This window comes from Pteropus alecto, unplaced genomic scaffold (genome assembly GCF_000325575.1).
Source record: "Pteropus alecto unplaced genomic scaffold, ASM32557v1 scaffold75, whole genome shotgun sequence".
Classification (NCBI taxonomy): domain Eukaryota; kingdom Metazoa; phylum Chordata; class Mammalia; order Chiroptera; family Pteropodidae; genus Pteropus; species Pteropus alecto.
The window spans coordinates 24766938-24791743 of NW_006440638.1; the positions used below are offsets into that span (position 1 = coordinate 24766938).

The window sequence follows — 24806 nt, forward strand, 5'->3', positions numbered from 1 at the left end:
GGGCAGGTCTGCCCACCACAGTCTCATTGATCCCACTGAACCCTGCGGTCATTTGCCTTAGACCCCTGATTGGAATGATCTCTTAGTGAGTTGACCAAATAAATATGTAGAAGAGAAGGAGGGAAAGGAGAGGAAGGAAGTTCCCCCTTTTCTTATACTATCTGGCTGATTTTAGGAAGCCCAGAAAACTGGAACTCAACTCCATGGAGGCCAGTAGCCATATTTCCCACCCTTTGCTGTCCCTTATGACGCCTAAAAATGATAATATTCATGTGGGACACTGGAGTGAATAGACCACCAGTGAGGGATGGATGGGTCCAACATTTTGGCTCACCCATTATCACTTGAGTGGTGCTCACTTAGGGGAAGCTCTATCGTAGGGAGTGGCGAGTGCTCTGTGGCAATAATGGCAATAAATCTTAAAAACAGAGAGAAAACTCTTGTGTGATTCACTGTTTTATTTGGACTTGCTTATCACTTAATAATAATAAATTTATAAGTAAGATCAGTTGTGATATTCTTGGGTTTCTTTTCCTAATCCCTAAAAAACTTCAATGGTCATTTCATGTGTCTGGATCCTATACTGAAATTTTTATGTTCACAGGAACCAGCAAGCAGTACTGCTGGTAAATATTTTCAAACTTGATTTAATTTAGAGAGGGGTACGAAATTTTAAAATAATAAACCAAAGAGCTTACAGAATAGCATTTTAAAATTATGTGGCTCAGGTCTTTTAATCAATGTTCAATAAATATTTACAATTTAAATTTTAAAAAGTAGACTCTATCTCTACCATATTAGTGTTCAGTGGTGTTTTAAGCAGTGTGTTCTTTTGGCCAAAAGGAGTAAGCTGCTAAGGTAGTTGAATCCTATCTACCAGCCTTACTTATGGGTATATGGCATTTCCTTACCTGCCTATTTACCACCTCCCACAATCTCCCAGATCAGTCAGTCTTTGGATCCATACCCTTTTTCCTCTGTGTTTGTGTTCCTACATCCACCTGGAAGCCTTTCCCTTCTCTCTCTTTCCCAACCTTTTGATATTGATGTGGTGCCACCTGGCTTATTCTTGTCTTAAATGATCTGTCAAGGCAGAGGCATTTGCTTTTTCACTTGCCAGGACAGGCTTATGTTTATGTAATCTATTCTATTATTTTTATAATCAGAAGGGTTTTCCTTGTGTCTAGAGTAAATTTTGGGGGCTATGTTCAAAGCCCATTTTCTTGTTTTTGTTTCCTTGTGTAAGGAATCTTTGTCAGTATTGACTTTAGAAATTTTATAACTCTGAACACCATTACCAAATAGCTGTTATCAAACCCCTTTTCTACTTGCCACCATACTGAGAAAATCTTCAGCCTCTTCAGCCTTTTGAAAGTAGGTCTGATCTAAATAATAAATGAATCAAAGAGACAACATGTGCATGAGAGTGATTCTTCGCTCTATTTTGGGGACATTTCACAGAATCTCTAGAAGTCTCAGGGATTTAATAAAGGCTCCAAATTAATTTGGATTTTCTTGCTCTTGTGTATTCTATATACCACTCCAGATGAGAAGTAGAGTGAAGTATCACATCAAATAAAAATACACTGCTGGGTCTTCACACACACAGGCTCTCTAAGGAAATGGAAAACTCTTACTTCTCAGCTTTTTAAAATTTCTCAATATTGTCAGCCTTATTTTTCACACTTTCAGAAGAAAAGTGCTGTCATTTGAAAAGGAAACATTTAATTTTAGATATTCTTTTTGATGTCTTGATATTTTTCATGGAATTAAAGCTAAAGGTAATTAAATGTCCTGTCATAATCCCTTAACTCTTCAGTGACTTGCCTATGTGGCATGACTTACTCAGGACAGCTGTTAATTATTAGTCATGATGTATGGTGGTTGTCCAAGAACTAGTTTGCTTCCATCTTGAGAAAAGCCATTTATAATACAGGATGCCATCAGTATTTGCCATAGCAAAGAAATACTGTTTTGCCAAATCCCTAAATCTTCTGTGGTATAGTTAATCAAAGAAAATTATTTCAGGTTGTTTCAGCAAGTGAATTGTTGGCAGAATGTCTTGGGCCTTAGAGTGTAAGTTCTCTTGAGGGAAGAACACTTAGCTTTGGTTTAGAGATAAGGTCCTCTGCAGTTTTAGCTATCTGGTGAACTTGTCTGTCTTTCCTCACCAGTGACAGTGACAGGCATAATGGCAGATCTTTAGGCCTTCTTGCCAATTGTATGCACTGAGCATTTGATATGTTGGCAGACAGAGCTGATTCTTAGATGCGTGTCTGAACCTCTACAGGTCTGCTTTTGGCAGAATCGAGTGTGACTCTTATCCTTTACCCATTAAGCTATCATTATGGCTTCTTTATCTTTATTTCTTCTGCAAACATGCCTTTGAAAAGTGTTTGGCTTTTTTTGGCAGTTTACTTGATATGTACAAGAGTGGAAGGCATGTGTCTTATTGTCTTATTTCTAAATTTTAGTGTATTTCTTCAGAAGAAAAAGGGGGGACCTAAGATTTGGCATGATGAATTGACAGCTCTGATGAACTTATTTTGATTATCAATAACTGAATTCTTTCCTAAGAGTTTAGTTTATAATCCCCTATGAAAACATTATTAAATGACTCTGTTTAGCCAAAAAAAAAAAATGTGTTCCTCTGTGAGCCTGATGTATAGCATATCATAAACTTTTTCTCATCCCTATAAGTTCTGTGGGTGTGTGCTTTAGAGGAAAACTGGATTCGTTTGAACTTAAATTTTTGTGTTTTGGATGTTCTTTAGTGAAGGTTGGAAGAGACATATTTAAAGAAAGGTAAGTGTGTATAATTGCCATATATGGTGTCTTTTCAAAGCCCAATCTGATTTACTCTATGTTGGAGCAATCTTTAGCTGCTAAGAACATAACTAAGACCCTGCAGTAGATAATAGTTATCTCCTCTGTTACAAGGCTGCTTCTGTGTTCTTCCAATGAGGATGTCAAAGTTAATCTGTTGACATCATGTAAAATATTCCAAAATTACTTGTTATTCATGGGACATTGATTCCGTTTGAAGCATCGGTAGTGTTTTGAAGTTCTGTGAACTAAGGGGGCTATAAAAATAGGCTCCAAACACGGGAAACTATTCACAGCAGGCCGAAAACAAAAGCCAACCTGAGCTGCCTCACGGTAGTGCGTGCAGTCACCTGCAGGAGACGTGGCTAACCATGGGGTCTAACAGTTTAGGACAGTTTTAGTACAGTGGAAGGTTTCCCTGCCAGAAAAGTCTCCTTGTGAACAGAGTAGGAAAAAAATCCTGTTCATGCTCTTGATTCATTAAAAAGAAGCCGTTTACTCACTCTATATCAAATTTTTTAACTGACTCTACAATGAAAATAGAAAAGTCCAATTAAATTGTTATTTTAATTAAAAGAGGAACTTTTAAAGTTGTGATTCGCCATGAAGTCTTTTATAGAAATATATTTACTTTAATTCAGGGTAAAGCAAAAAATTTAAATTTTTTATTAAAATAGCTTTTATTAACAGTGGCTTTCTAAATTAATATATATCAATAGTATCCTTATAGAGTTCAAATAATAGCTATTAAAAATCTATTTTTAATTTATTTAAAGTTTCCTGTACTAACATTTATATTTCCTATATTGTATCTTTTTTTAGTGTATAAATTTTAACTTAATTTTTTATATTTCTTTTATGTGTTGTTTGAATCTTCAAGCATAATTGAAGCTCATTAACTTTTTGTTTCTATAAAAAATTTTGTTATTTAAACTAACGAAGTAATAGATGTGTGGTAGCAAGACTATTGGCCTAGGCATAAGAAGACCTGAATTCTAATTCTGAGATTATTTTTCTTTGTTTTATCAATAAGTCACTTAGTCTTTCCGCGAGCCTCAGTTTTCCATCCATAAAAGTGCATAATGAAAGCTCTGATCCAAACAAAATAGAGTAGACTTGTTTCTCCTTACTTTTCCCTGTTAAGCACAACTATAAAACCCAGAACTAACACAAGAGACAGTCAGGAGAACTTTGAAAGATAGGAAGAGAAAGACGATCTGGTGCAGGACCCAGGCTGACAGAACACAACAGCAAGATGTCTTACAATCCTCCCACCCAGCCAAATAAGGGGATCCTGGCCTGTTGTTTCTCAGTCTCCATCCAGCCTAGCAACATAGTGTGGCAACACCTGTGGCCCAGGTAGGTTCATTCTTCCTGTGAATCGAATGGGAATCCTGCCTACAATACCAGTTTTACAAGCCCAGCAAAACTGTCAGAAATGATTGGAAGCCCTACTGACAATAATTGGCCCCCAAGGGAGTGCTTTCCCCCTTTCCATGATCAGGAGATGAGGGCAGGGGAGGAGTACATCATAGCCTGTCCTGGGAAGCAGTCTTTATCTGTAAAGGTCAGAGGCTCCCTTCTCCACCAAAGGCATACCAGGTAGCCTAGCCATAGGAAATTCTTCCCATTCCTTCAGGCAATACTGGCTGAGAGCCAGCTAAATTCCACCTCAAGAATTTAGAAAAAGAAGAGCAAAATTAACTCAAGACCACAAACCGCAAAACTCAACCATGATAAAATAGATGACATGAATAGTCTTATAGCCATTAAATAAGTTGAATTCCTAATTTAAAATCTCCTGAGAAAGTAATCTCCAGGCCCAGATGATTTTACCAGAGAATTCAAAGAATTAACACTAATTTTACAGTTTCTTCCAGAAAACAAAAGAAGGAAACACTTCTCAACTGATTTTATAAGGCCTGATGCCCAAACAAGACAAAGACAGTACAGAAAAGGAAAAGTAAGCTGCAGAAACCATTATTTTTCATGAACTTAGATGAAAAATCCCCAACCAAATGTTAGCAAATCCAAAAATATATAGAAAAGAAATATTTAAAAAGTGGGCTTTATTCCAGATACAGAAAGCTGGTTCAATAGTGACTATCAGTCAGTGTAATCTACCATATCAACAGGCAAAAAAAAAAAAGTGAGATATTTTGTGTTTTTTAGCACATACCAAAAAAACTGACAAAATCCAATATCCGTTCATAATTAAAAACTCGAGTTAGGAATAGAAGTGTATTATTTCACCAAAAAGAGCATCTACAACAAACAGCTAACATATTTACAGTGAAAGGCTGAAAGTTTCCCCTCTGAGATATCAAGAACAAGGCACTCTCATCCCTGCTATTCAATACAACACTGGAAGTTCTAGCCACTGCAATAAGGCAAGAAAGAAAAATAGAAGGGCCTATAGATTGGAAAAGAAGTTATGAAAGTGTCCCTATTCACTGATGACCTGATTGTCTATGTACAAACTCCTAGAACCAATAAGTGAGTTTAGTAAGGTCTAAGGTTGCAGGATCAATGCACAAAAATTAGTCACATTTCTATATACTACCAATGAACTTGTGGAAACCCAAATTTAAAAGAATACTATTTATAATCTCTACAAAGAAAATTAAATACTTAGGTATAAACTTAACAAAACAGGTACAGAATCTGTATGCTAAAAATTACAAAATACTGATGAAAGAAATCAAAAAAGACCTAAATAAATGAGAGATATGCCATTTTCGTGTATTGAAGGATCCAATATAGTAAAGATGTCAGCTCTTCCCTAATTGATCTCTAGATTTAAAGTATTTCCTATCAAAATCCCAGTAAGGTTTTTTGTAGGCTTAGACAAACTTATTTTAAAATTTACATAGAAAATCACAGGCCCTAGAAGCTAAAACAATCTTTAAAAAGAAGCATAAAGTGGGGGAAATTATTTAACCCCATATGAAGGCCTACTGTATAGCTGTGGTAATCAAGATAGTGCGGTATTGGTGGAAGGGTAAACATAAATAAATGGGACAGAGTAAAGAATCCCAAAATAGACCCATACAAATATGGCCAACTGGTATTTAACAAAGGTACAAAAGATTCCTCAGAGAGAATTTTCAGCAAATAATGTTGGAACATTTGGACACACACACGCACAAATCTTTTTCTAAACCTTGTTATAGAAAAATTAAAATGGATCACCAACTTAAATGTAAAACTATAAACCTAGGAAAAAAATATAGGAAAAAAATTTGGAACTAAGAGTCAACAAAGAGTTCTTAGACTTGATACCAAAAGCATGACCCATAAAAGGAAAAATTGATAAATTAGACCTTGTCAACATTAAAAACTTTTGCTCTGGAAGGATCTTATTAAAAGGATTAAAAAAAACCAGCTGCAGACAGGGAGAAAATATTTTCAAACCACATATCCCACAAAGGACTAATAATGTCTTGAATATATAAAGAACTCCAAAAACTCAACAGTAAATAAAACAATCCAATTAGAAAGGGCAAAAGACATGAACAGACATTTGACTAAAGAGAATATACAGATGAAAAGCACATGAAAAGATGTTCAATATCATTAGCTATTAGAGAAATGTAAATTAAAATCACAGTGAAATAGCACTATACAACTATCAGAATGGATGAAGTTAAAAATAGAACAACAAATGCTGGCAAGGATGGAGAGAAATGTATGAATCACTCATACATTGCTGGTAGGAATATAGACTAGTACAATCACTCTGGAAAACAGTTTAATTAAACTAAACATTCAACTTCTGTGACTCAGTAACTGTAGTTTGGGGCATTTAACCCAAAGAAATGACAGTTTAGGTTCACACCAAAACCTGTACATGAACATTTATAGCAATATATTCATAATAACCAAAAACTGGAAACACTCCAGAAGTCTTTCAACAGAAAAATGGTTAAACAAACTGGTATGTCTGTACCATGAAATATTACTCAGCGAAAAAAGAGAATGAATTATTGATGCAAACAACAACTTAGAAAAGTCAGTTTCAAAAAAATTGCATACTATGTGCGATTCCATTTATATAGCATTTTTGAAATGACAAGATTATAGAAATAGAAAACAGGTTAGTGTGTTTGCCAAGGAGTCCGAAATGGAAAGGGGACCACAGGAGGTGGGTGTGGCTATAAAAGGGGACTGGGGATCCTTGTGGCCATGGAATTGTTCTGTATCTTGACTGTATCAATGTAAGTAACCTGACTGTGCTGTAGTTTTACAAAGTGTTGCCATTGGAGGAAACAAAGGGCACACAGGATCTCAGTTTATTTTTTACAATGTGTATGAAGCTACATTTCAAAACTGAAAGTTGTTTTTTTTAATAAAGAAGCATAATAATACCTGCCCTTCCTGTGCCAGAGTCATTGGAAATATGAAAGGAGGTGCAGCCTGGGACAGTCTTGTCACAGTGGGTGCATGTGGTAGCAGTGAGCCATACCTAACCATATGTTTATTTTAATGTATCTATTCAGCATTTCTAGTCTACCTTATCCAAAAAGTATATACAATAGTTGTTAGGTATTATTATCTTTAATAAAATTTATTTAGCAGATATTTTTTGAGGGCTTTCTTAGTGCTGATTACCATACTAGGAATAAAAAAATTGGAAAAGAAGTGTGAAGAACTGAGCTCAGCCCAACACTTTCATTTCAGATGTGAACATAGTTGATCATAGGATGGATATAGAGCTGGTATTTGTTTTGAAAGCTTTGTTTGTATTGTAAAATAATATTAATTCTATATATTAAGTTTCAAGAGACTCAAAAGTTCTACTGTTTGGTTAGCTGGTAAACTTGGTTTTCAATAACTAAGACACTTTTCTACATTTTAGAATCAATTTAGAATGCATCTTACAATCAACGTTGATTCTTAGTTTAACTGGTGTCATTTTTCTTTCTTGATATGTAAAATAATGATTCATCTTAGTGGTATCTTAGGCTTACTGACATGTGGAAATGTCTAAAACCAACTATTTTTGTAGTTTTCATCTGAATATTTTATCTATCCTCATTTTATTAAACATTTTTGGGGAGAGGCATTATTTTTTTTAGAAGACCTGTTAACAATTTGAGAGTCTGTTGATAAATTCTGTGACATTCCATGGCAATAATATATAACTTATATTATGTTGAAACCTCATTTCCCCTCATCTTTTTTTTTCTTTGTTTTTCAAGTGTCAATATACAGTATCTGGTTTTATGACAAGAATGACTGTCACCGCATAGCCAAACTCATGGCCGAGTAAGTATTTGTGTTACCCTATAGATTTATTTTTCATGAGTGATACATGAGAGATGAAAAATGACTTTCCTACTTACTTTTCCTTGTTACTGGTGTGTACTAACACGTGTATTTACCCCAATTTCCTGTTTGTTGTCAAAATTTGAAAAAGGCAGAAAAGCCTAAAGAAATCTAAATTATTTATAATTCTCTTTCCACTCCAAGTGTGCATTAGCCTTTTAGTTTGTTTTTTTCCAGTCTTTTTCTTTATGTGTACGTTAGGTTGACGTGTTTGATGGTTTCTTAGAATAACAGTATCATATATACATTCTACTTTTTGTGTCAACAGCATTTTTACAGAGCATTAAATAATCCTCTGCAGTATTTCTAATGACTGCATTGTATCCAGTCCTACAGAAAGATCATACTTTAACCAGGACCTTACTGTTAAACATGTGATTAGTGCCATCAGACTGCCTAGCTCCAGAGGATATCATTTAAATGTAGTGCACAGCCTAACCACCATATGCAGTGCATCTGATTTAGGTTCTATCCAGATTTCCACTATAACAAGTGGTAGGTACTATGTTCAATAGCCAATGGAGAATTCCTATACACATCTATGTTTACTTCCTTTAAGTGAACTTATTTTTGACATAGATTCTAGGTTTAGTAGTCCCCAATCCATTAATGGGTTGTGTATCAGGATATTTTTTGTAAGTCAGAATCTTGGAATTTGGAAAAAATTTTTCATTGAATTAACATTCTGAAGGGTGGCTCTTTTCCTTTCTCAAGCTAGCCTGCAGAAGCCACCTCTCATGTGGCTTATCTGTATTGCTGGTACTGTCAGCCTGGATTCTGGGAGCTCAAGACATTATGGTGCAAGGGGAGTCCTAAGATGCTACAGAGCTCTGGGCAGAATGCTACAGTGGATAGTGTATTCTGGTGCACTTATATTTCCTTTTCACTTTTTTCCCGAATATTATCAGAAATGTAGACCTCTCTTCTCCCTCTGTCAAGATTCCCTTTGCTCTCCTGCAAGATTTTTATCTATATGTTTAGGAGAAAAGACTCTTAATTGTTTAAAACAGTCTTATTTTAAAACTAATTCTTGTAAAAATGTAAATAAATCATCTGACCTCAAAACCTCAGTTCCAGGTATGTTTTCATTTTAAAAGACGCTCACATGGCTAAGGTTTTTAATCCAGGACTGGTAACATGTCCTGATTGGATGTTTATCAGGTCCCTGCTTTGCTTGCTCTGGCTGTGAGCTCACAGGGCAGGGCATGTTTATTACCGTGTGCACCCAGAGGACATTGTTCCTTATGAGCTTGTGTCACTTATATTTAAAATGTATTGGCTCTCTAGAACCACACTTTTTTAGAACATCTTTTCTCTAAAGAAAGATAAAAACTACTTTTTTACAAAGCCATTTATTCGACGACTACTTTTTGTAATTTTGAAAGTGGCAGCTTCTATTTACTAAGAAGACAGATTTTTTAATTGTCAGTTTTTGAAATCCAGATTTTTTTTGAGTATCTAAAATTTGGACTATATTAATACAGTTGACCCTCGAACAACACAGGTTTGAACAGTTTGGGTCTACTTGTACATGCATTTTTTTCGGTAAATACTTCAGTATTGTAAATGTATTTTCTCTTCCTTATGATTTTCTCAATAACATTTTCTTTTCTCTAGCTTACAAAATACAAAATAGATGTCCCTAGACTATGTTATCAGTAAGGCTTCTAGTCAACAGTACTAGTTAAGTTTTGAAGGAGTCAAAGGGTATATGCAGATTTTCAACGTTAGGGGGAATCAGCAACACACACACACACACACACCATTGTTCAAAGGTCTGTTGTATGTACACTTTCTCCTGAAGGTTGAGAGATTTCGGGGCCCTTAGAGAGTATGGCTTTTTTTTTTGTTTGTTTTGTTTTGTTTTGTTTTGTTTTTTGTTGAGCTCTAACAGCTATTCACAGGGAACAGGAAACCATTTTGAACTTTTTTTCTCCATCAGAGCAAGTGTACCTTTAGTATGCAAAACTTCAGATGGTAAACAAAGCTGAAGACTAAGGGCCTATTTGAAAATATTGTATTGAACTCAAAAATGGGAAGAGGAGGTAGAAGTAGGAAGCAGAGTGGGAAAAGAAAAGCATTCAGGGTTCTTTCACTAGAAATGCCCAAAAGAAGGACATTTGCTTAAGCTTTCAGCTTGTTATACTTGAAGCAGGGGAGGTATTGAAAGTGATTAAAGAATGCCCTCATGAAACTGTTGATAGTGAGTTTTCAAGTGTCTGGCCTATTTATGGCTAAAGAGAATACCTTATATGTTAACATTAACTTAGTGATAAATGGCACTAAGATAAAAAGTCTACTTTATCTTTCTTTGCTCTAACTTTGCCTACATACAGGCTCTATTTGCTACATATTTCAGAGTGTCATATCTGCTAACCAGAACTACAGGTAAAATTCTTTTTGGCATATTATATGTCTAAATAAATGTTCCTGTCAGTGCCCATTCTGTTAAATTTAGTTCTTCTCATCACCATTTCGACATCTGCAACATAATGAAAATTTTCCAAGTAAAAAACTGATTTATTCCAAAAGATGTTTATAAAACTAAGAAGCTGTGAAAGAGAGCAAACAAACTTCTAGACCTACTGTATTCAGTTTGGAAATTTTCTTTGGTCAGTGGCAAAGTTGAAAATCCACTAAACTTGAAAAATGTCGACTCTTCTGAAGAGGAAATCCAGTCTTCTAGAAACTGTTTAATAATAAAACTTGTTTTGGTGTTAGTCTACTTAGACTATAAAATTTGGAGAACTCATGGAAGTGAGCATTATTCCTGATCTTACACATAGTCTTAGGGGCATATTTAAGGATTTGTGAGGAAGAGAGAGAAGCAAGGTTGCTCCTCACAGAGTTTGAATTGGAAGAGGCCTTAGTGTCCACCCTCATCCATGTGAGAGTCCTTTCCACACCACCTGGCAGCTTCTGCTTTCAACAGTGGTGAGCTTTATAAGGTGGCCTGTTACACGGGTGAACAGTGGTGATTATTAGAAGTGTTATTCTTTTGAACCAAAATCACAGATGGAGTGCAGATCAAGGGAGAGGTGAATTACAGCATGGGCAAGCCAGGCAGCATGACAAGAGGTAGATGGAAACTGTATGATCAGAGTCCCTGATGAAGGTAGGTCCAGGCTGGTGTTGCCTATAACTGAGTGTTAAATAATAAGTCATTTTAAAAAGCCCTTTTTTCTAAATATTAAAGGAGTGCCTATTAATTATGCAAAATGAAGAAAAGCACAAAAAAAGTGAAATTGCTTGTAATCCACCATCAAAAAATAACCACTGTATATTTCTCCTTTGCAACAGGCCTCACAGTTATGACAATACAGTATTTCTTTCCCAAGAGATGATTACCAATATGGATACAAAAGAAATAATATTTCTTCTAATTGTTCTGATCTTCATATTAACATGCCAGTCTTCTTTCATTCTACCATAAACCATGGTTCTACCTTTGTTTTAGAAATGGTAAACCTGTTAAGAGCTGTAGGAATCCAGATAAGAAATGACACCATTATCTTAAAGCAGGATTTTCCAAATAGGAATCCTGCCTCAGATTTCGCAAATAAATTTGGGAAAATATAAGCCCACCTTTCTTCAAGATTCATAATAAATTTTAGCATGTTAAACACTCAGTGATTCTGCTTTTTAAAAAAATCTGTTTAATAGTATTTAACTCAATGTTTTCAAAAAAAGAGCCATCCCGCACACACTAATGGGAGTTCCTGGGCAGCCTGTTTTAAAGCAGTAAACTGACACTGAGTGGCCTATTCTTGTCCTATTCTTTTCATTCCATAAAAACAAACCTTTTACTAAATTATTTTATTGCCTGTCATCATCACTATCATAAAATTCTCAGTTAATACAATTATCAAGTTGTGACTGTGCCCATAATATCCCATGGCAGGTAGGCCTGTTCATTACAGTTGGAAATGAAACCTGAATGAATCTTAAAAAGAAAAAAGAAAGATAAGTTGCCTTATTAAGATTTATTATTTTTATTCCAAACTTGAAGAAAAATGTAAGAAACAATAAAATACCCATGTGCTCACAACCTAGCTTTTACTTCCTGACATTTTGCTGTAATTGCATCAGATCTTTATGTGTGGGAGAGAGGATATTCTTAAATGAAACTCCACAGATAGACCCTAACCCTCTGAGTGGCATTCTTAACCCTCAGCTTTTCTTGGCTTTATGTGTTCTCAAGTACAGAATTAGCTTCAGCAGCACCAATCAAAATAAAGAGCATCGCCACAATCACCCTGACCTCAGTTACTCACTTAGTGATTTTTAAGGAGTGTAAAGGAAACCTTTTGTTTGCTTGTAGTGCTATCATTCACTTTTGAAGATTCACCAAGACCTCTATTTTCAAGAAGCTAATCTTTCTCCTTACCAGCCCAGTGTCATGACAGACTTTCCATAGAGGGTTGTTCAGCTATGCAGGCTTCCTTTTTCTTGGTGGCATTGTCCATTTTCAAATTTATTTTACCAGTTAGTTTGACTGATTTTGAAATACATCAAAAAAAGAGAGACAATTCAGTAGAATTTTTAATGTACCTGTTTCCTCCAACTCTAGAATGAAATTCTGTATTTTTGTCCTCTATGTGAAATATGTTGGTTGACATAGTTGTGAGTAAGATGTTTAGTTTAGTCACATATTCCCAATGTAATTTAACTGAGGCTCTGTATATTGTGTTGTGAGGACAGTGTTATCATGTGACATTTTTCCTCTATCCCTGGAAAATGAACACCAAAGGAGTTCTTAGATCAGGTTGTATCTAAGCAGGTCTTTCTCAAACTTGGTTCTCTTCTAGGGTGGTAGAAGAGGAGACACGACGGTCCCAGCAAGTTGCTCGGGATAAGCAGAGTCCCAGCCAGGCCAACGGCTGCAGTGACCACAGGCCCATTGACATCCTGGAGATGCTAAGCAGAGCCAAGGATGAGTATGAGAGGGTGAGACTGCGTGCTGACCGGGAGGACCAAAAGGGGAGGAGGAGTCCTACAGGGGGTTTGTGGACCGGAAAAGTCACCTCCTTGGTCAGCAGAAATAATTAGTTCAGGAAGAAAACATGTCATATAGTTTTAAGACAAAAGATAAGGAAAGAAATTTGCTTACATTAGAGTCTTTTGATTTAGCATGAAAGTTGAAAATGCATTTTTCTATTCCTGTAAAATTAACTGTAAGAGAAAACATTTTTAGTGTGCAAAAGTTAGTCTGCAACAGGTAGTTAAAAGCTTCATGCCCCCTCTTCACCCTCTGTAGTCTCTGCTAGGTCTTAGGAATTTATGTAGTCTTCAAACAGTATTCTGATAATTTGGATCCTATAATACGAAAGGGTATATTTATAGTCTGTAATTGGTAGTAAGTGCACAGCCTTCATTAAGCATCATCTGGAATTTTACTCAAATGAGAAGCTTAGTTTCTAGAATTCATTTTTTTTTGTTTTGTATTTTAGTTTAAAAGTTAGCCGATAAAACATTTTCTCCCCAAAGTTGAATAAAATGAAAGCTGTGAGCATTTGTTAATTTATTCATTGCATAATTATGAATTGTCTACTGTGTGTCAAGCAGTGGACATTTCCTCAGTGGTCCTCAAATCTTGTGGCTTTGGAACTGTCCTGGCTTTTCACTTGACATCAGCATTTCAAAGCTCCACACTTCATTGGAGTGAGACTGAAGGTTTCCACTGTTGCACTTTGTTTCAGCAGAATTATAATTGTCACCTTATTCTTTACTAACGTTGTGTTAAGTACATTCTTCTGCTTCTTGTTTAATGCTCACCTCACTAAAAGATCAAGGAATAAGGTGTAAAAAGCACTCTCTAAAACCCTATTTCCCAACTAGTTCTCTAACACTATCCTGTACATCAACAGGTGATCCTTGAGAAAAGGTTCCAGTCAGTCAAAGTTAAAGAAATCTTGTTAGCATGGCTCCTCCCCGTCTCCCCCATCTTCTTAGTGCTCAATACTCTGAGAGGTCTCACAATAAGTAAAACAGTAATACCAATTCCCAGATTGATTTGACTATAGGACCATTTTTCACATACACCTCTTTAAGAATCTAGAGTTCAAGGAACAGAGATTTCAAACAGTGTTCTGGAAGGTAGTTTCCTTTGACTAAAGAGTCATATTTACCATAAACTACAATGAACCTTCTACCTTCAAAAACCGAAGGAAGTCTGACTTCCTAGGTAAATAAGTATACAGTAGATAGAGCCCATGAGAAGTTTCAGGTTGTACCATATTCCTCAATGTATTGTAGAGAATTAGGAGGAATTTATGGATCTGTGAAAATTAGTGTAAGAAAAGCAATCATCTCTATGATAAATTCTTTGATTCTTAAGAAACTAGATAAGAATAAATTTCAAGAATCATTTTTCTGAACTTTTAGGTTACGTTGTATTTCCCAATTTCCCCTCTCATATTCTTAATGAGGTCTGGGTTATCTATATAGATGCCTTATTCTGTTTTTATAGAGGCCTTTCTGTGTTCTAATAACAGGTAACTAATAAGTTCAGGGCTCTGTCACCTGTTCTAGTGATGACTAGGTCAAGGTGCCACACAGGACAAAAAGTGTAGGTGTTGTTCACCAGAGCAGACACCCCAGGAGGTGGCCTGGCTTACTCCTTAGGCTGAGGAGTGAACAGCCACAAAATGAAAGAAGGAACTTCAGCCACAAAATGGAAGAAAGAACTTAAGCCTTGTTTTTGTGCACAAAGCTGTAAAGGAACTCTAGGACAAGTGGGCAGTCTAAAAACCTGACATGATTTCTCATTAATTACACGTTGCAAAAATAAGAATATAGAGAGTACAGTAATTGCTATTGTAATGAAAATTCTTCAGAATAAATCAAATGTTTCGTATGCTTAGATTAAAACTAAACCTTTGGGAATTTAGTTAAATCTTTGATATTTACTTTATAATTTGTTCTTTCTGTTTTTGAAAATTATGAATAAGTAGAGCTTCCTTAAACAACAGTTTTATTTCTTGTCTTCATTTGGCCTATCAGCTAACCAAATGGAGTTGGTATTTAGTAGCGACCCATGATTTCATATCATAGTGTTTAGATGGGCTCTCCTCAGCTGCTGCATGGTTCCAGATGGCCACTTTGTTTATCTTTAGGTAGAGACTTGGGAGACTTACAGAGTAAAGGGCAGGGATGCAAGCTAGGCTGCAGGGATGGGATTTAATTCCAATTCTAAATCTCTTCTGTCTGGTGTATATAATATCATGAATGAAATTCCATACTTTTGAGTGAGGGGCTTATTTATAATAGAGACTGTTTGTACATAAAAACTCTATAATAAACAGTTTTTCCCCAAGTTCTACAGTTAGTTTTAACCAACTTTCCTCTTTTTACTGTGAAGAAAGAGAGCTGAAACTAGAGTCCTTTACAGTTGGCCCATTCTGGGTTGCTTCCAGCCATAGGATGTAGTCCTAGATTTTGGTAGGGATTGTTTTTGTTTGTTTGTTTGTTTGTTTTAATTTAATTGCAAAAAAATTTTTTTACCCCAGACTTTTTTTGTCCTTAAAAAAATAGCGCCATTATTTTTCTTATGTGAGCAGTACATATTAATTATAGAAAATTTTATATTTAAAATTACAATGAAAGAAAAAAACATTATTTTACTACCTAGAGATAATCACTGCTAATGCCTTGTTATATATTCTTTTAGAAATATGTATAAAAATGTCCCAATGTGTGTGGTGTATTTGTATATGCTAGTTTTATTAACTAGTTTTAAAAGTTCTTGCTAACTCTTTTGTAACCTGTTTTTATCCAAAGAACAGCATCTTTTTATGATAGTGGCTACACAGGGAGTCCCTGTGAGATTTCATTTGGTAGAATAAAAGTTTTTTAAAAAAATCATTGTGATGTCAATAGCTACATATTTTTCCTTCTGTGTCTTATATAAACAATACTGTAAATTTTTCTGATTCTTTCTATTGAGAACTCAGAATATATATCCTTGTAGCTAAGTCATCACATACATTTTCTCTCTGAAGATATGTTACTTGAAATGGAATTGGTAGATCAGAGGATTTTGACATTTTAAAAAATGTGTTGCCATTTACGCATTGTTTTTACCAAATATTGTAAAATTTCCCTCCAGAAAGTTTGTCTGTGATTGTCCTCACAAACACTGGAAACTGTCATTAACAAACAACTCAGAAAAAATCTTTCAAGAATGGCCCTGCACACATATGAAAAAATATTTGAAGTTCCGGAGACCTTTAAAAATACAGCCCATCTCGTAGATCATGTTGAATTAAGTATCGCAGACTCAAATGCCCCCAAAACAATATGGGCCATGGTAGTACCTACAGAGGGCCACAGTGGAACCGATACAGAGAGCTTGTCACTGTGTCAAAGGATCAGTTGCGGCTCACCTCCAGCCAGTTGTTGCCAAATGAGCTAGTTCCCAAATTATCCAGCTTCTCTCTGAAAATGACAAGCTGAGTTTTTATGTGAAAACTCCTAATCTTTAAAATGTCTGAAACATTTTATAATAGAAAAAATGAAATGTCTGAAACATTTGAATAGAAAAAATGCATATTTTTCATTTAACATTCGGTACCCTGTGCTAAGCACATATTTATAGTGCGGTATCAAGAAAATTCATCTGTCTCTGCACTGAAGTTTGGAGCCTTTTTTTTTTAATCTTGAGTATTCTAAACCGTATTTGGTATCCATTTCGACATGGATAATCTTCATCACATAGATGCTGTATCAGATTGCCCAAATAGAACCTAAGTTTCTAAAGTTTTATAATTCCATCTCCATCTAGTGATTATTTTTTTAGGGTTATCTTTAACACCTTTAGTGTTATATACAAGGTAACAGGAATTTTAAAACATTTTACAACTATTTCATCATCTGTAATTGTGATAGACCTAAAATTTAGTTTAATTTTTAAGAGTATATGGTGATTTCAACAAATGGTATTGGGAACAATTGGCCATCCATATGCCAAAAAAAAAAAAACCACTAAATTTAACACCTTATACAAAAGTAACTCAAAATGGATCATAGATCTAAATGGAAAACATGAAATTATAAATTTAAAAGAAAAATATATTTACTGTATGACCCAGAAATACCACTTCTGGGTATTAACTCTAGAGAAATGAAGCTTTTGTCCACACAAAATCTGTACGTGAAAGTTTATAGAAATTGTCTTTATAATAACCAAAAACTGGAAACAGTGCAGATGTCCTCCTGTGGGCAAATGGCCAAACAAACCGTAATGCAGTCATACAATGGAATATTACTGAGTACTGAAAAGGAATGAACATTAATACCAATCAGCAGCTTGGATGACTCGCAAAGGCATTATGCTAAGTGAAAGAAGCCAGAATTCCATTTTTTATGACATTCTTAAGACAAACCTATAGTGATAGAACAGATCACTAGTTTCCAAGAATGGAGGGAGGACATGACTACTGCGTGACACAGTACAAGGGAGATTTTGGGGGTGATAGAGCTATTTTATATCCTGATTATGGTGATGGGTACACAGGTAGAACTCTATACCCCAAAAAAGCTTAGGTTTACTGTATGTTAACTTAAAAAATAAAAAATAACTTTCTTTTATTGTATCTATATGAGAAGATGGATATTAGCCAAAACTATTGTGCTAATCATTTCACAATATATGTAAATCAAATCATCATGTTGTACACTTTAAACTTATACAGTGATGTATTGTCAATTATTTCTTAATAAAACTGATGGGAAAAATATTTTAATGGAAAAGAATATGTAATGAAGTAGTATCATTGGCTTTTCCTTAAAAGGGTTATTAAAATAACAATTGTTGCTGACGCCATTGTCTAAAATCAAGTGCTCAACTTGCTAGAAATTTTATTATATAAGGTACTTACATGAGGGTCTAAAGCAAAACATTTTGGGATATTGTTTTATTTTTTAAAATAGCATTTCTGATAACCTCAAATGCTATTTTGTGAGCCAAATAATAGACAGCAAACTTTTTCACATGATATACTTTTCATTTAAGAATCAGATGGGCGACTCAAATATCTCCAGCCCTGGGTTGCAGCCAAGTACTCAGCTCTCCAATCTGGGAAGCACCGAGACTCTAGAAGAGATGCCGTCCGGGTCACAAGATAAGGTTTGTATGGCTAAAGCCCTAGCTTTGTCCAAGATAACAAAACACAGAGTAACATTTTGTAAGGATTTTAATGCAGTACAAGTTTGATTTGTCATTTATCTGTCATGATACCTACAGACAACAACGTAATGACATCCACTCGTGTTATTTTCCCTGGCCTATGTAACTGTCACTATAGTTTAGTCTTTCATCTGAATTTTGTACTAGCCTCCTGTCTGGTTTCTAGCTTTTGCCCTCATTACTCCCTTTCTTATTCTTAACCCAGCAGCCAGAGTAATCCTGGTAAAACGTAAGTTATATCTTGGCATTCCTCTGCTTAAAACTCCAATGGTGTCCCATCTCACTCAAATAAAAGCCAGGGTCTTGACAGTGGCCCACAAGGTCCTACATGCTCTGGCCCCCTATCCCTGGTCTCATCTTCTACCTCTCTTCCTTGCTCACTTGGCCCCAGTCTCACTGGATCTTTTGCCTTTCCACAAATGTGCCAGACTTGCTCCTGCCTTGAGACACGCCTTTACACTTATTCCCTTGTCCTGAAATACTTTCCTCCCATATATGGCTCACTCCCTTCCTTCAGGTCTCAGGTATCCTCCATATATGTGAGACCTTCCCTGACCACCCTATTTTAAATAACAATCCTTCACTACCCCTGTCCACTGTGCTTTATTTTTTATCTAAGACCTCGACCCAGATAACATGGTTTTGTGGTTTTCTTACATATTCGTTGTCTCTCCTCCTTATAGCTGTGTTCTCAGCATCTACTATTAAACATATTTGTTGGCTGATTAGTTTTCTTTATAACTGATAGCTTGGTAAGTGAAATGCAAATAAAAAGTAAAACCCATAGCATTTTAATTAAACTTTTAATTTTGAGATAATTATAGATTCTCAAAGAAATAATACAGAAAGCTCCCATGTACCTTAACTTATTTCCTCACTGATAACAGCTTGCAAAATATAGTACAATATTACAACCAAGATATTGATACAGTCTACCCACCTAGTTCACATTTCCTCTGTTTTACTTTTATTGATTTGTGTGTGTGTATAAGTGTATATATGTAGTTCTTTGCAGTTGTATCTCATGTATATAGCTTTGTATCCACTACCACAGTTAAGATACAAAAGACTTCCATCACCACAAGGATCCTATGTGTTGCCCTTTTATTATCACACTGACTTCCCCGTCATACCCTTCCTGCCTTCCCCGCTCCTCTTACCCTTAACCCCTAACAGCCACTCATCTGTCCTCAGTTCTATAATGTCATTTCAAGAATGTTATATGAATGGTATTATACAATATAACTTTTTAGGATTGTCTTTCTCAACTCAACATGATTCCTGGAGATTCATTGAATTGTTATGTGTATCTGTAGTTTGTTACTTTTTATTGCTGAGTAATGTTAACACTTTTAACCATTCACCTTTTGATGGACATCTGGAGTTTTAGTTTTGAGCTATTACAAATAAAGCTTCTATGAATATTTATGTGCAGCTTTTTGTACATAAATTTCTCTTTCTCTGGGAAAAATGCCCCAGAATGCAAATGTTGGGTCATTTGGTAATGGCATGTTTTAATTCAATAAGAAACTGCCATACTGTTTGCCAGAGAGGCTGTACTGTTTTATATTCCATCAGCTATGTTTCCATATTGTTTTGATGTATTTAGATAATTAATTTAAACCAGATTTTGTATACTACATTCCTACACTCCATTTTTACTGTTTGTATTTAGTATTTAGGATCCTGAAGGTCAAATATATATCAAAAGCTGTGCTATGTAAAATCTAATTTTTAAAAAAATACATGTTGAGAGAGGGAAGAAAGGAAGGCTCAGGGTCACTAGATTCCTTCTCTGGTCTAGTTTATCAGCCATGAGTGTTCAGTGGGCCAGTTACTTCCCCTTTCCTTTCTGAATCACGGGGTCGGGATTCTTGCATTGTCTCATTCAGAGTTATTGTAAGACCCAAATGAAGAATTAGACCCCCCAAAATGCCTAAAAAATCATAAAGCACTGTTTATCAAAAGATGAAAGATGAGTGTGGCAAGTCATGGGTGCTTAGCCCTTCAAAAGAAAGCACTGGTGATGGATCTGTGGACATACATAATGCAAGTGGTAGACACTCAGAGAATTGTACCCTCTAATGCAAATAGTGGTGATTAACTAAAATTAGTTTAAATCTGTATTCAGCACCTACACAGATAGTACATTTGTTTAGTAGCACTGCCATCTGGTGCTCAAGAGCAAGTAATGCTGTCAAGCCTTGATAATATCCCATTTGTTTCATAATTCACTTATTCAAATTTCCTTAGGACTCTTTCCAAAGGTTTTGTTTTTCCTGTGGTTAAGAATATGCATACTTTCTAGTGTGTTCAGTGCACTGACCAAGTAGGAAATCTGACATGGACACAATAGGTCCAGAGAGAAATATGAAAGTCTCTTAACAGCAAGAACTGTGGGATGGAGAAGGAACAATGTAAAACCTGATACAATTAGAATTTTGTTGTGCACAATATATGCTGCTGCTCACTGAATTCCATTTCGAAGGGAAATGGTCAGACTAACACTCGATTTAAATCAAGTGAGGCAGCACAAAACTCAGAATCCAAACTTTAAGCATATTCAGATATGAGGGAAGAATAAAATTTCACCTCCTCTATGGATGATGAAAGATGAATCCATGAGTAAATTAGCCCAACTACTAGAGGAGTGTAACCAGTTTTTCTTGCCATAGGGTCCTCTCAGGTGCAAAGACTGTAAAGCTTTAGGGAGCTTGTGTAGAAACCTATGCTCTACTTAGCTTCTTGTGACTATTTTAGCTGGTTACATATTTTCAGATATTAGTACATTTTGACCTATAACCACCTGTTAGTTATTCAAGCCTTAGCTGCACCTCTATTTTCCAGAGGTCAATATCACCATTTAGTTCATTAGGTAACCTGTAATCGGCCTAATTGACATCTCAATATGGCAGCCTTATGGTGAGAACTAGATTAAAGTCTGGTTCTGTTGTCATATTTGGGCATCATCTATAAAATGGCAATAATAGTGGTACTACCCACATCAATTAATAGAGTAATGCATGTAAAGTCCTCCCATTTAATGAGCGTTGTGTCTACGAATAACTCTATTGCTATCACAACTTCATTTATTCCTTCTTATGGGAGATGCATCTGAAACCCTAATGCTTTACCACACACCCTATTCCAGAGAAAGTGTAAGAATCTGCTTCTGGCCTGGCAGAAGTATAAGGAGGCAGCATTGGGAAATCTGGAAACTTTCCACCTCTTTTGCAGTCCAGGTTCAGGGTTCTACCATACGGTTTCATCTTTTAATATGAAGTCGACTTTAAACCATTAGAAATATCTATTTTTAAGTATAAGTATAAAAATGTTCCACATGTAAATGTGGGTAATTTTAATTGTTCAAAAGTTGATTGATGGTCCCGCCAAACAGGTAAAAATTGCTACCTGGATCATGCCATTTTTGAAGCCTAAGGTGTATTTCATGGTCAGGCTTCTCCGTGTTTTTTGTTTGATTGCTCCTTTTCTTATAACATAAAAATAGTATTCTTACCTGGAAAAGACTCTTAAGTTTCTGCAAAATGGCCCCATTATGTTCTGTTTTTTTAAAGCAGTTATATCTAAATGTTGGTTTCTGTATATACATACATATACACATGTATAAAACAGAATGTGGTGGTTAAAATCTACATAATTTGCATTAATGAATAAAAATTTGTGTCATTTTCCAATACTTTTTTGCCAAGCAATCTTGATCATTTTGTTCTAAACATACTGTGTATAAAAAGGAATTAATCCAACGCAAAATGGGCAAAGGACTTAAATAGACATTTCTACAAATCAGATACACAAATAGCCATTCAATATGGAGAAATTAAACCCTCTTGCATTGGTGGTAGTAATGTAAAATGGTGCAGCAACCATGGAAAACAGTTTGACAGTTTCTAAAAAAGTTAAATGTAAGCAATTCTGTTCCTGGACATATACCCAAAAGAATTGAAAGCAAGGACTAAATGTTTACACTAACATTCATAGCAGCATTCACAATAGCCAAAAGGTAGAAACAACCCAAATATCAGAAGATATGGATAAACAAGATGTGGTGTATGCATACAGTGGGAAGTTATTCAGCCTTTAAAAGAAATGAAATTCTGATACATGCTACAACATAACATGGATGAACCTTAAAAACATGCTAAGTAAAATAAGCCAATCACAAAAGGACAAATGTTGTATGCTTCAATATATATAAGTTACCTAGAATAGGCAAATTCATAGAAACAGAAAGTAGAATTGAGATTCTCAAGGGCTGTGGGTTGGACGGTGCAGGGAGAAGAAAAGATGGGGAGTTGTTTAATGGGTACAGAGTTTCTGTTTTGGTTGACAAAAAAGTTTTAGAAATAGATGGTAGTTACAGAACATTATGAATGTACTGAATACCACTGAATCTTACACTTAAATATGGTTAAAATGGTAACTTTTGTTAAGTACATTTACCATTATATTTAGAAACCAGGCTGAGGGGATTATCTCTCTGCTCATCAATAGACATTTGATGCCAAGGATCCGAAAGTGAATAGATCACAGTGTTCAGCTCGGGAAATGCATTCTACTACAGTTTATGCGGCCTGGACAGAGAGAGAGAGAAGTCTCTTTCAAATGAGAATTCATTGTCTATTTTGAATTATATTAAATGAATCTGAAATGTTACCAGTGAGTTTTAGACAAACAGCTATGTCTGTAATGACTCCTTACATCAGAGAGTAGCAGGTTTGTTTTTAATAGCCCATCAAATGGTATTATTTTGCATTATGGGGATATGATATTTCATAGGATTTGATGAATTTTTAATATCCCAACATACTATTTGATGTTCCTTAAAACATATCCAAACACAGATTTATCATGATTGCTATCAAAACTATATGATGTTTATATGATGATAGCCAATTCCATTTATTGAATGCTTGTTCGGCATCAGACATTATATTGAGAATTTAATTTTCACAACAGCTCTATAAGGTAATTACCACGGTTGCCCCCATTTTTCAGGAGAGAGAACTAAATAGGTTATGTATTTTCTCAGTTAACAGCTGGGAATTGAACCTAAGTATCTTTGATTCCAGACCCTAAGCTCTAGTTTTTTTCAGAAGTAAAAATATTTTTCAGAGGAAATTAAACCATATAAAATCTTTGCATTTCTTTACATCCAAAGTTTATAATTAGAAATTACTGCTGCCTTATATTTGAAGTGAGATTCTGAATCTGGAAGATTCCTTAAAGTACCAGAAAGCGTTGTCACAGGATAGTTTTACTACGGCATTATTAGTGGGGGACCTAAATTTGCCATTTGAGAATTCCTTAACTTAAACCTCTTGTCACATTTATTTACCAACATATTATTTTAGGTTTCAAATATTAATAGAATTCTCTTCATTGAATATTTTTAAAGATAAAATGCATTGATATGAAATTACAATTTTTTTTCAACTGGAGGAGGCTTTTGCCTCTTATTCAACAACAGTTGCCTGTGTTCTCCTCAGACTTGCTCTGCCACCTCTCACCAAACAGATATGCTGTCCTCACCAGAGAAAAAATACACATTAGCCCTCCTATAACTTTCTGCCCCTCACATGTAAACTGCCCTGCATCCTCTGTCCTCGGTGCTAGCCTCTTTTTCCTGTTGTGGCTCCTTGACAAAAGGGGATCCCTATCCTCCTCCCCTTAAGAGCCTGCTGCCAGTAAGGCCCTTCCTTTCTTCATACCCACTCATCACAGCACAATGTCCCTGGCACTTGGCAAACTCAATAATTATTTGTCAAATGATTGAAACAAACATTTGCCTGGGGAAAACTGAGCTCATTTTCCTGTAGAAATGTGATTGTAACATAGTACTATCACGATTATACTTCAGATACAATATACTGAAAGGCCTTTGTAGACTTTCTGAGGCCCTGAAAATCATGTTTCAGTGAATTGTTTTTTTCCATATAAACATACCTGAACATTAACTAGTTCACCCACTTTAGGAATAAACGCATAAACTGAGGCTGCCTGTGAACATAAGCTCTGTCAAAATAGAGCTTTTTTTGTTACTCCCCACTGTGTCCCTTAGGCCCAAGTCAGAGCAGGACCTGGCGCCCTGTAGGTACTCAGTAAATAGAGAGGTTGAACAAATAGGCAATACTGCATGGAGGTGCAGGAAAGCTCATGGGTGGAAAGCACAAATAATTCGCCTTTAAATCATTGCAGTGATATTAGTAAGCCGGATCAGTAAGATATATGTAAATTTAACATTTGCAGGCTTAAATGTTTTGCCTTTTCTTAGGGGTTCTGTGATTTGGGAGTAGAAAGGAGGAATGGCCTGCTGTTTTTTAAAAAATGGTTCCATTTATTTTCTGATATTTGAGACCCAGTCGTTGAGGTGCCATGCCTAGCTTTTTATCAAGAACAGTGAAAATAAAGGTAGGATTACTTGATCAGCTTTTGGTCCCTTTGTTCT

At 35.5% G+C, this 24806-nt stretch overlaps 1 protein-coding gene across 2 annotated transcripts in view; it reads left to right on the plus strand.

The window, feature by feature from the left end:
* The window catches only part of DCP1A (decapping mRNA 1A), a 50755-nt gene that overhangs the window by 16990 nt on the left and 8959 nt on the right, over nucleotides 1–24806 (plus strand). For both annotated transcript variants that reach the window (XM_006917537.2, XM_025050663.1), the window contains 3 exons: nucleotides 8028–8094; nucleotides 12963–13101; nucleotides 18167–18280. In XM_006917537.2, the coding sequence (XP_006917599.1) occupies nucleotides 8028–8094; nucleotides 12963–13101; nucleotides 18167–18280 (320 nt within the window). The remainder of the gene's footprint in view (nucleotides 1–8027; nucleotides 8095–12962; nucleotides 13102–18166; nucleotides 18281–24806) is intronic.